The sequence below is a fragment of the Desmodus rotundus genome, chromosome 13, assembly GCF_022682495.2.
Source record: "Desmodus rotundus isolate HL8 chromosome 13, HLdesRot8A.1, whole genome shotgun sequence".
NCBI classification, from domain to species: domain Eukaryota; kingdom Metazoa; phylum Chordata; class Mammalia; order Chiroptera; family Phyllostomidae; genus Desmodus; species Desmodus rotundus.
The window spans coordinates 3,606,944-3,618,900 of NC_071399.1; the positions used below are offsets into that span (position 1 = coordinate 3,606,944).

General features: G+C 46.6%; 2 protein-coding genes across 3 annotated transcripts in view; one reads left to right on the plus strand and one right to left on the minus strand.

The window, feature by feature from the left end:
- ASB5 (ankyrin repeat and SOCS box containing 5) overlaps positions 1 to 1,994 on the minus strand; it is a 59,316-nt gene extending 57,322 nt beyond the window's left edge. The window contains exon 1 of one of the 2 annotated variants that reach the window (XM_053916438.1): positions 1,974 to 1,994. The gene's annotated coding sequence lies outside the window, so the exon portion shown is untranslated. Of the gene's footprint in view, positions 1 to 1,197; positions 1,337 to 1,973 lie in introns of those variants that run through there. The other variant, XM_053916437.1, reaches the window with a different exon arrangement.
- Positions 1,001 to 8,719, plus strand: SPCS3 (signal peptidase complex subunit 3). Its single transcript, XM_024562660.3, has 5 exons — positions 1,001 to 1,272; positions 2,777 to 2,850; positions 4,376 to 4,452; positions 7,700 to 7,815; positions 8,564 to 8,719. Exons 1-5 carry the CDS (start codon positions 1,130 to 1,132, stop codon positions 8,694 to 8,696), a joined length of 543 nt encoding a protein of 180 aa, XP_024418428.1. The 5' UTR covers positions 1,001 to 1,129; the 3' UTR covers positions 8,697 to 8,719.
- The last annotated feature ends 3,238 nt before the right edge of the window (positions 8,720 to 11,957 follow it).

Sequence of the window (11,957 nt, forward strand, 5' to 3'; positions counted from 1 at the left end):
TAATGCAAAGCAGCAAGGGCTCATCAATGGAAGACAGGAGCCAACGATCAGGTTCTAGACCAGGTGTTCTTGACCTCTTTTGGTTTACCAACACAAAATAAAAAAAAAATTAATTTGAGCTGATTACTGGACCCTGTGAGTTCTACTTTTATAATTACAAAAATCCCTGGCTGTGAAAGGAGCAAAGGTGTGTGCTGATAGTCTATTTAAGGTCAGGATTGACACAGTCTGAACCTGAAAGCCCCGAGGGCCATTAGGTATCGACGCCTTGCCAACTTTAAATTCTTATGCATTGTGCTGTACAGCAACCCCACGGCCACTTATCGCCTTTGATCTTAAGAACCCAGCGAGGTCTGTTAGAGGAACTACCAGTTAAATGCATACACTGGAATCGATAGCATCAACCGTTACCGCTTGAAACCGCTTCAGCAGCCGTTGGAAGGCAGCAGTCACAGGAAGCGGACAAGGTCGCACGTGAAAAGCAAACACCGGCAGATTTAAGGACGCGGCGGTCTCTTCCACCCCCTCCCCACCAAGGGGCTTCAGTTCTAGCTTTGACCGATCCGACAGCGGGAAGACCCGGTGTGGAGTAAAGTGCTGCTTCCAAATGCAGCACGTGAGGTCGAACTCCAGACTACCATGCCTGGCTGCTAATTTTAAGTGCAAATTAATGACATACAAGCCGTCCCCAGGCCAGGGTCCTAGACCACCTGACGGCAGCACCGTAAAACGAGACTGCACAAGCCGGGGGGGGCGAGGGAGAGGTAGGGGACAGGGGGGCTGGAGTTGCGGTGTGGATCTAGGGCAGAGGAGGCGGGCCTTCGTGGCAAAACACCGCCCCTCCCCCGCTCGTCGCTGATTGGCGGAGGCGGTAGGCCGGAGAAAGGGGCGGGCTCGCGCACAGCCCAGTCTCCGCCTGTCGGCGCGGTCCCGCCGCCTGGTGGGTGTGTCCGGGGGCGGGTGCGCGCGCGCTCTCTCTCGCCGGAGGACCGGAAGGGAGGCGGGGCCGCGGCGGCGCGCGCCCCCGGAACGCGCGCAGCGCAGGCGGCGCGGATCGCAGGCAGCCGATCCGCGACCGGAACGGGGTCCCGGTGAGCGTGTGGAAGAGGGTTCGGGGGACTCGGCCGCGATGAACACGGTGCTGTCGCGGGCGAACTCGCTGTTCGCCTTCTCGCTGAGCGTGATGGCGGCGCTCACCTTCGGCTGCTTCATCACCACCGCCTTCAAAGACAGGAGCGTCCCGGTGCGGCTGCACGTCTCGCGGATCATGCTGTGAGTGCTGCCGAGGCCCGCCGGCTGAGTAGGGCGGCTGGTCCCGGCCGGGGCGGGGCAGGGCGGGGCGGAGGCTGAGCCGCCGCGGGTCCCCGTTCTGGGCGGCCTTCGTTCCCCCGGGCACGCGTCTGGGGGTAACCTCGCGGGCTTCCCCTCCAACTCCCACCCTTCCGCCACCAATTCCCGGGCTTGCTCTTAAATTTTAATTTTGAGTGTTCCTCGGGTCAGTGCCTCCGCTTCCTTCCTGTTCCTCACTTCCCTCCGCCCACGCCCGGCCAATGAGGGAGCTACACAACAGCGCGCCGCGCCGCCGCCCCCCGCCGCCCCGCCCGGCCCCCGGCCCCGGTGGGTCCCCAGCGCCCCGCACCGCAGCTGTGCGGGGCCGCGGCTCCCAGACCTCGCCCTCTTTGACGTTTCCCCCGCAGCGCCCGTCTCGGCTGCTCGGTGGCAGGAATTCCTGGAGCCGCTTTGAAGTTGGCGAGGGCGGTGCGGGTGCTCGGAGAGGAGCCGGCACCTGAGCTCTCTGCTGCGGTTTGGCTTTTATTTGTTAAGAGCCAACCGCTTGAATACATCTGCGAAAATGCCAAAAATAGAACTTTGGAATGACGTGGGCATTTCGCCCTTGCCTGTTTTCTTGATTATTTTATTCTCTAGCACTTTTTTCTTTAATACGTAGTTTTTTTTTTTCCTGGTTCTCCTACCTGTCTTGTCTGTCCACCTTCTAACAAGTTCTCTCTCTTCAACCTTAGTTTTCGTTATTTGTCAGAATCTCCATCACGCTGGTCATCGAACAGTTACCGCATCCACCCCTACCCCGCCCCGTCATCCCCGCTTTTTTTTTTTTTTTTTTGTTCTGGTGATAGGTGTTAGATAACTGTGTTTTAGGTTCAAAAATCAGATCCTGGGTGGAAGTGAGCCCGCCCCTGCCACCCCGGGGGTTTTGAAGAGCCTGATGTGTAGTAAACACCAAACAGCTGTTAGCTTTTGTTAATTTTGAGCCAGTTTCTTACTATTCTGGGCCTTAATTTCCTTCTGTCCAAAATGGAAGTACACCCAACTTGGATACTTTGAGAAAACTGTGAAAACACGTAGTGGCCATGAGACAGGCACACAGTAGGCACCCGGTGAGTAGCAATTGTCATTTTTTTTTCTTGGTATTCCACGCTGCCGCCTAGAATGGGCGCTTTCTCACACCCATTCCACCCAGGCGCTTGACATCAAGCATTGACACTTCTTTTGGGCAGTTTTTATCTCCCCCTGGGCTTTGTTAGGGGCTCTTTTGAGGAACACGAAAATAGCTGAAGACTGACTTTGATGTTGAATTTGAAAGTTTGTCCTGATTTCACAGTTACAGGGTTCTCTGGGTTTCACTTGCTTCCTTGTGGAATTGCTATGTCCCCTGGGCCTACAGCCATATCCTGTCTGTCCCATGATCTAAGGAATTGTGTGGATTTTGTATGCTGATATGTTTGCATGATGGTAAAACTTTTATCTTTACTTCTAGAAAAAACGTAGAAGACTTCACTGGACCCAGGGAAAGAAGTGATCTGGGATTCATAAACTTTGATGTAACAGCAGATATCCTTTAAGAAACGATGTCATTGCTGCTTCTACGGTTTCATAATGATACACATCTTGGGGGGGGGGGTGCGGTTTGACTGTCAGCCAGGCCTTGGAAATTTCTAGGCCTATGTTTTCATCAGTAAAATAGTGTTAATACCTCCTCGTTCACATCTGGAAGAAACTTATTTGTAGATTCAGCCCTTACCGTGAGAACATACTCTAAATTCGCAGAATCGTTCTGTAAATCGAAAGCTTCAGGAGAGTCTGAGTCTGTATTTTGGAAAGAGAGAATTAGATCGTTGGGATGAAAGAAGGAAGAATGTTACCAGTGCTCATCCAGCCACATGGAGTATTTCGTACAATCCCAAAGTATATCTTCATATCTCATGATAGAAACATGTTTAAAGAGTGAATTGCATCTGTTGTGGTTTGGAAGGTCATTATCACAATGGCTGTTGGTAAGCCATATTAAAAACTAGGTATAATTTTGATTAATTTACAAAGAGAATAGTAATTATCTACCCTTTTAACTCCAAAGTGACTTTTTGAAAAATCGGGTGCCTGTACTTGCATAGAAGGATTTCTGGCACCAAGGATTAACCAATCTGACACAACCTTATGCAGCGTGACGAATAAGATGCAACTCTGTTTTGTGACCTATGTATTTATGGTTCAAAGTAGGGCATTCACCCCAGATGGCTTTTGTTGTGTTGGCCGTTGTCATCCTTTAATTTGACAGTCTAAGGGAAGAGAGGTCAGTGTTCCTGACTAAGTTGTCAGGAGTTGCACGTTTTTAAAATTCTTGCGGCACACGGGTCGAAATCGCTGGTTTGGACAATTACAGTGAAATTGCCTCATGTCTCAACTGCTGTGTATATGCTGGGTCTCATCCAGTTTAGTCCAGTTTTCTTAAGGCTGCTATTAAAATTTGAAATTGCACCTGTTCTTAAAAAGAACTGTCCAGAAAGAAAAGAAGAGCTATTCTCGACCTCTCAGTTCTGAAATAGTGATTCGTAGTGGATACATGTGAATGTGTTGCTGTCAGTATGTAAACACATGTAACAAATAACTGAACCATTTACATGTAACGCTTAACAAAATCCAAACACGAACTCAGTTCATTTCTTAGTGACACCAGTCTTGTAATTAATTCTGCTGATTTTTCTTCTTTTTACTTCAGTAGACCGATGAAACTGAATTGGTGTCCAGCTGTGTATTCTACCAAAGCATCTCACGGAGGAGAGCTTTTGATCTCTCCTGGCATGTGTCCACAGGCACCACACACAATTTACTGTGCTTGGTTTAATCACTTGAGCCTAGTGTACGTTTGCATATCATTACGTTTGAATTGTGATGGTTGGTTACTTTAGAACTTAAGTGGACTCCTGTGTGCTTGAAATATTAAATCCTCTTTATCTTTTATATATTTTTATTACTGACTCAGTGTGTTTCTGGGTCATCTTTTTTTCTATTTTGGTTAATATTGCTGTGAACACTTAAGAATAAGTAAGGTCTATTTTATACTCCTTAATTTGTTTACATCTAGAGAATATATTTGATTGGAATGTTAAGCAGTTGTTTCTTTATTTATCAGCAGAATACTCAACAAAAAATAATGTAAGTATATATAAAGAGAAGTATTTTAATAGATATGTAAAACCTTATTCTTCATGAAAAAATACAAATTTTAAATATTCAACATGTCTGATCTGAGTAGTTTAGTAAAAATCGCAAGCCTTTAGGGAGGTGAATCTACTAAGAAAACATTGTCTCCTTTGGTCATCTTTGTTTGTTTACCTTTTTACTTGATGTCAGGTTGGTGTGGCACTTCCAAGCTCCTTGCCATCCTGGAAATCACAAATCCATTTGTACATTTCTCGACTGAAACTAAAAAGGGAAAGACCTGAAGCTTTACTCATGTGCTATATGGACTAACATTACTTCTCAGACCCTACGTGGTGGGGGGTGGGGTTGGGTACATCCTTCCTAGAACATGCAGATACTCGAGGAGGTGGAGGAATTCTGTGGGGCAAGAGGTTGAATGGGCTATGTATCTCTGTTTATTCATTCCCTCCCATTGAGCTTTGTGCAAAAGTTTTGCAGTATATACCCATTTAAGTGGTATTATTACAAATATTATCCAATTTTAAATAAACTAATCCTCACAGTATGGAAAAGAGTAACAGATTCATGTAAAGAAATCACAGATTGGAGATGATGCTAATGGCCCAATCCAAGCACAGGGGAGCAGCAGGAACATGGCAGAGTTGGTGTCTGGTCCTCTTTCGAGCTGCTCAGCCCCATTAAAGGATTTTTAAAGAAAAACCTAGACAGATCTAATATACAAAGTTGGCTGAGAAAATACACCATTAATCAAGAGGACTGAAATGCACATTTACATCTACTGTCAACAGTGGTATAGAAGGATAACAGCAATGTGCATTATGTACTTGTGTAATTTGTAAGTAAAGGCGCATAGCTGGGGGTTTGTGTTCAAAATAATATGTGATTGAAAACCCTTGGAGGCCACTCCTTGTGGTAAAATCAGGAAGGGTGTTGCTGACCTTTGGGTGCAGGAGGAAATGGGAGGTGGCTTTGCCACCCACCTTAGGAGTTTTGAGTAAAATACTCTCTCCACATCTAAGTCATCTAAGACATTTTAAGTCAGTAAAATTTGTAATCTGTGTTTATGACTCTGGTGACCCAAATATGTGGTCAGAAACTTGCGAAGGTACTTTCTGAGCCATCCCTGAGCTCACTGTGCGGTCCGGTGGATGTCTACATGTACCGTATTTTGCCAGGTGTAAATGCTGCCGTGTGTAACGCGCACCCATGTTTTTGGCCCAAACTTGCAGGAAAACAAAAATCTTTCATTTTAATTCAGTTTTTTATTTATTTAGAAACAGAACCGATTATCATATTCCAGGGTATTATTTTGCATACGGATATTGTTACCGCTTTCTAGAGTTATACTTTTAACATATATACATAAATAAAAGAATTAAAAACATTTATATAGATACCAAATTAGTACTGCCCGTGTATAGTGTGCCTCCTTATTTTTCCCTCAAAAATTTGGGCAAAACACACATTATACATGGCAAAGTACGATGTGTGCTACATATGCATGTACGTATAACACGTGGTTTGAGCTGTTGTGGTCGCATGGGACCATGCCTACACTACTAATAAATACCTGTCTTGAGACCTTTTCTTTGTTTTGGAGTTATATGGGATTTATCAACATGAGGACTTAAGATAGTCTCTTTAATCATAAGTTAGTTTATCAGAAGTTTTATAATTAGAAGCTATTGAACTATTAGATTAAAATATGTTTAAACACTGTTTGTGTGTGGTAGAAATGTGTTAGTCCAGTCTGATTTTGAGCTTCGGCTATGGCTAGAACAAGGGTAGAGGTATTGACGTAGAATGCTGCTGAGACAGAAATCTGAGGACATACATGTAGAAAGGGACGGCTTCTGATAAGTGAGTTAAAATACAAAGGGGAAATGAGCGGCTGTGCTCGTCTTACCCAAGTTAACCTTACGTCGGCCTTCAGCACGGAGTGGAGGGACCTTGTAGTTAGAAATGAGTGTTTCATTTGCGGTGGGTTCATTTTCAAGAGATGACAAATTAACCAACTTTATCTGTTGGTTGGTTTTTTTAGTTCAATGTAATTTTCAGCACTTCAGTCAATTCATTGTACAGTACGTTTATTTTGAGCATATCTTTTATGCCAGATATTTTGTTAGGCCCTGGGATTATTGGGTTGAATAAGTTTTGCTCATGAGAATTTACAAAGTATTAAAACAGAAAAAGCTGATACATAATATTGTACAAGTCTCACAGCATACCATCCAAATACATATGTCATTTTCCTGGCGACAGATACACCTAAATTATATTCATAATTCCGGTTTGCCCCAGCCTGACTAGTAAGTTAATGCAGGTTGGAATTGGGCAGGTTATTGCGTTGGTGAGTGAATACACACAAAAAGTTCCTCCACTTCGCCAAGTTCTGGATTCTGAGTTCCTCCCTTGTGCTCTGTCTGTCCAGTGTTAGAGTCTGTAGGGTGCCGATTGAACCCTCGTGGAAACATCCACATTTCTTTCCAGACACGCTGAGCGAGTGGCCTCGCAGGCTGAGGGATGGTAGTCTAGGAAGAATGAAGTTCTTGGGATTTACTGGCCACCACAAATGTGTTTTCTCTCCATTTCATGCTCCTAATTTTCCAAACAATTTGTTTATCGTATGTCAAAATAGTCGCTTAAAAGAGGTGTCTGACTTCTAGAAACTTGCCATAATAAAACAGCAGTGTGCCTGTATTTTATTTTAATGTAAAGAAAAAATATTAAAAAGGCTCCTTTTCTTTAGTGATCCCACGGTGATTGAAAAACCTTGTGACGACATAATCGGGCAGCAGTGACCTGTGCCCACTGCATGATGGAACTGCGTCCCTGCCTCTGTGCAGGGTCCGTTCTGGGTTGGGGGGTCTCGGAAATGTATAGAGAAACGATATTTGAGAGTGTTCCCTTCTCGGGAGTTGAGTTCCTTCTGCTTCTCCATGGGCCTCACCCTGGATGCATGCAGGTCCAAAACCTTGTGGGAAGCTTTCAGGACCCTAAGGAATGTTGCCTTTGCAGAGGGAATGATAACCTTCAGAGAAATACCTTTCTTTTCTCCAAGAAAAGTCTGCCGCCCTTCTTATATCTATCCAGTTGTTATCATTTTGTGTGCTCGAAGATTTTAATCATCCCCCCAAGTAGGGTTCATTGATGATAAACTATTTGCTTACCAACACTTTTAATTTGAAGTGACAGAGGTGCGCTTTCATTTTTCTGATGCATTTTCACTCTGATGTAGGCGCTGAACCAAGTTGTCCTTTGGGACAAGATTGTTCTGAGAGGGGATAATCCGAAGCTGCTGTTGAAAGATATGAAAACAAAATACTTTTTCTTTGATGATGGAAATGGTCTCAAGTGAGCAATTCTTTGTCATTTCTTTACAATTTAATGATAATGTGAAAGAATGGGGGAGAAAGGTGTATTTTTATTTTTAAAGAAAACTGGGAGAGGGTAAAAAGAGGAAGGCTGAGAAAGAAGGCCAGCATTCCCATACCTCTGACCTGGAAGGTGGTGGCCTGGAAGCTAGGCCGCAGGCTCTGGTGGAGGTCTGCCCTGGGTCCCTGCCACACGGGGACTGCCCCAGCCCGCTCTGCCCAGGGTCTGTCCCGGCTGCTGCGCTGGTGCAGGTCGGGCTGGGGGAGGCACAGGCTCCTGTTAGGGTGGAGGGTGGGGAAGTGGTACGTTGGCCCGGTAGATACTGAGGTTTCCAGTTTTGGTTCTCTCCTCCGGAGCCTCAGCTTCCTGCTTACACAGCGTGAAGGAACGACAGTGAGAGACCTTTTGAGTCACGTTCAGTTGTTCCGGTTTGCCCGTCTAGACGACGATAGCCTGGGGGTTGGAAGCACGATCTTCTGTCTCCTGCCCCAGTCTGTGTTTTACTCATTGGAGCTCTTGGTTGGTAGCGCTAGGACCCGAGTGAGCTTGGGTGGGTCAGCATGGGGTGCCCGCAGACACGGGGACTTGAGACGACTTCTGTTTGTAGAGTAGGGTTCCAGTGAGGAAGAGCTGGTCCTAAGTAAATCTTTGGATGCCCAGCACTGGAGCGAGTGTGTTTATTGAACCACAAGTGTCCGCTGACGTCTGCTCACTGTCTCTCCTCCAGGGGGAACCGCAATGTCACTCTGACCCTGTCGTGGAACGTCGTGCCGAACGCCGGGATTCTACCTCTTGTGACGGGATCGGGACACGTCTCTGTTCCATTTCCAGATACATACGAAATAATGAAGAATTATTAAATTATTCTGAATTTGAAACAGCATATTTTTATACTTAATGAATCGTATCTCATTTATGTCCTCCTTTGAATCTTTGTTTTTGGTCGTTAACTTAATTTTTTTGTATGAGAACTAACATCAAAAGGCTTATTGGAAGGGAAAGGTTAATGTGCTACTTAACCTTAATTTTACAATCAAAACAAACCAGACCAGAAGGCCATCAGAGTGAGGTATCATACGAATAAGAAAACTAGGCAATAGGGTCTGTAAGAAATTTGTGTTTGAAGTGTTCCGGATTTCCAGGTTCTTAAATGGGCTGGGACATGAGCGGGAAGGGCGTCTGGCATTGTTAGGATGGCTCTGTGCCGAGTTTTGCGTTCATGCAGATGCACATGGGTGTGATTTGGGAGTAGACACGCTTTATCCCATTTGGGTGTGTCTGGTTACCGGAACACTAATGGGGGTGTTTGTGAGAAGCCTGGTTCACAGAGTAGCCAAGAGTGACGGAGTTGTATTCCGTGTGTCTCGGGAAGGCCCGTAACGCTTGTCTTCCTTACGGGTGACTAGCAGCTTTCTCCACTGAAAGACTAAATACCTCTTTATATGAGTAAATCATTCTAGCTCAGTCTGGAATCTCCTAAGCCAACCCTTTGTCTCATGCGTTCCCTAAAAGCTTCCCTCTGTGTGGTATCTTTGGTGGTTTAGCCTCTCCACCAAGGGTTACAAAGTGTGCATGGTCTCCCCTCTGAGTGAGGTCTGTTCTCGCGAGCATGCCTAGTGCACCTCTGGTAATTCTTCTCCATTTCTGCAGGTCTCCATTTTAGTAACTGCCGGGGTGATGATAATATTTATTGGTGTGCCTTTCCACATGCAAGCCCTCGCATGCCTCCGTTCACGGCACGTCATCTCCAGCGGGCTGGCGAGGTGAGCGCTGCAAACGTCTGCTCCTGGCAGGCAAGGAGACAAAGCCCAGGCGTTGGCTGAGATGCTCACAGGTCCCAGCATGCGGGGAAGGGAGCCAACCCTGGGACCCAGACCTGGCTCTCTCCACTTCTCTCTTCTGCACCTTGTTGGATCGCAGGCGAATCAAACTTCACAGGCAATTCTCGTGACGCTTTTGGTTCCCAGGCACCGTCTGTGTCACTCCCAGCGGAGGGTCCCCCTCCCGGATGGAAGTAACCGGTTCCCCAGCGGCCCACAGCCTGACAGAGGTCACGTCTCACTTTGTTCTCAGCATCAATTGATTTTACTTATGTTAAAATTAGAAGAACCCAGATGTTTGTAAAAATAATCTGGAGAGCAGACATATGATAATGCATGATTTTTTCTGGAGTAGGCAGATGCCCGCAAAGGCAGTAACCCTGCCAGCGAGGCCAGGCCCTGCAGCTACGCCAGCAGGGTGACCAGGAAGGGCTGCTCTTCCCTGGGAGTCCCTGAGAAGAGTTTGGATTCCTAGCTGCCGTGTGCTCAGTGTTTCCCATTGAGTGCAGCCCCTTCAACTGCATTCGCTCCCGCAGCGCTGTGTGTGGGCCTGTGTTCACGGGAAGGGTCGGAGGGGTGGTGTCATGGGCAGGGGACTGGGTTTGGCTCCCAGCCCTCCCAATAAACTTCAGGGTGTCGCCTTCTTCTATAAAGTGGCAGCTGCAGTAGTGAACCTAAGCAATGGCTCTTTCCTGCCACCCCAGTCTGTATGGTTTGTTGGATCTGCTCAGGAGGGAGCCTTAACCACAAAAGCACCTTAGTAACAGGAAGCCGGGAAGATGATGGACACACACGCGTAATTCACATGGGTCCGACTTGACTTCTGGTAGGTTGCACACCCAGGACACGTGCTTCACGTGGATAGTGCAGGTAGACGTGAAACTTCCAGTCCGTGGGCGTCCCCGCTGGGAGCAGGGTGCGAGCTTGTGAAGGGAGGCGTGGTCGCTGGGGCGCGGGGTCTGCAGTTCAGGGGGTCTGGCGGCTCGGTGGAGGTGAATGTTGAACCGTGCCAGAGCAATAATTTTCTTAACAGGTCTGCCCCCTGTTTTGGAATTTGGTGAGGACAAGGGTTCTACTGGCCCAGCCAGCATGAGGAGTAGGTCATTTTTTCGTTTTTATCTAACAGGGAAACTGCTCAGGACGGGGATGCACCCACGTGGGAATGCCAGCCTCCGTCTCAGGAACTCGCTTTTGGGTGTGAACAGCTTTGTTGCTTTTCCATGGTCCTACATGAAAAAAAACTAGGCTGTGTTGTTCCCTTTGATAACCTTACCACCCTCAGCATTGCTGTTCTCAAGAACTAGAACTAAGTCTCCACAGAGGCCCAGTCTTCAAACTTACAAACACCGAAGTACAATCCGAAATGTGTGAGCCCAGAGGTGCAAGTGAGTGCAAGACACTTACCTAAAGTCCTTCTGGTTAGAAGGGGCTTGATTTTAGCAGGGAGTGCCCACATGCCCCCTTTTCTCCAAGAGTTTAACCTAAACAAAAGAGGTGGTTTTTAATTCCCCCTGATTGATTACATTTGGTTCCTTTGCTTAAAGGAAAATAACAAAACCAGCAATTCCTTAGGGTTTACCACGCACGTGGGTTATTTTGAATTTTGTGTCTTGGAATTGTTTTCCAGTTCTCTGGGGGGTCTGGCCAGCCTCGTGACAACGCTAGAGGTGGGCTATAAGGTGATGACAAACTTTTTCACTATTCTGTCTAGCAGGGTGTCCGACCTTTCGGCGTCTCTGGGCCACACAGAAAGTTGTCTTGGGCCTCAAATTAAATACATTGCAACATACAATCACACACACAAAAAACCTCATAATGTTTTAAGTAAATTTATGATTCTGTGTTGGGCTGCATTCGTAGCCATTCTGGGCCGTGTGCGGGCAGTGGGGTGGACACCCTGGAAAGCTTTGGGTCTTTGCGGTGTGGTTAATGGAGGAATTTTCCATAGCACTTTGAATGGACATGATAAGGGTCGACGGGGCACCCAAAGGCCATGGACTTGGGTGGCACACAAAGGTCTGCCCATTTCAGAAGCTTCCCTTGCTTTTCAGCAGAGAGCCTGTGTGCGTTCTGTGCCTGCCAGGGGTGTAAAGAGGCCTGTTTCAGAAAGTCGGTGCATGTGTTGATGCAATTTGGGAAACTGTTTACTTCACAAATGCAGACTGATAAGAAAAAAATCATGAAAACACTGGAGATATGTTTGAGGATTTTCTTCATTGCAATAAATAGCATTTTTCTAATGAAAATGAATTTTATGAGTCCAAGTGCGCATTTTAAAAGGTTTGCAGGTTCATGATTATG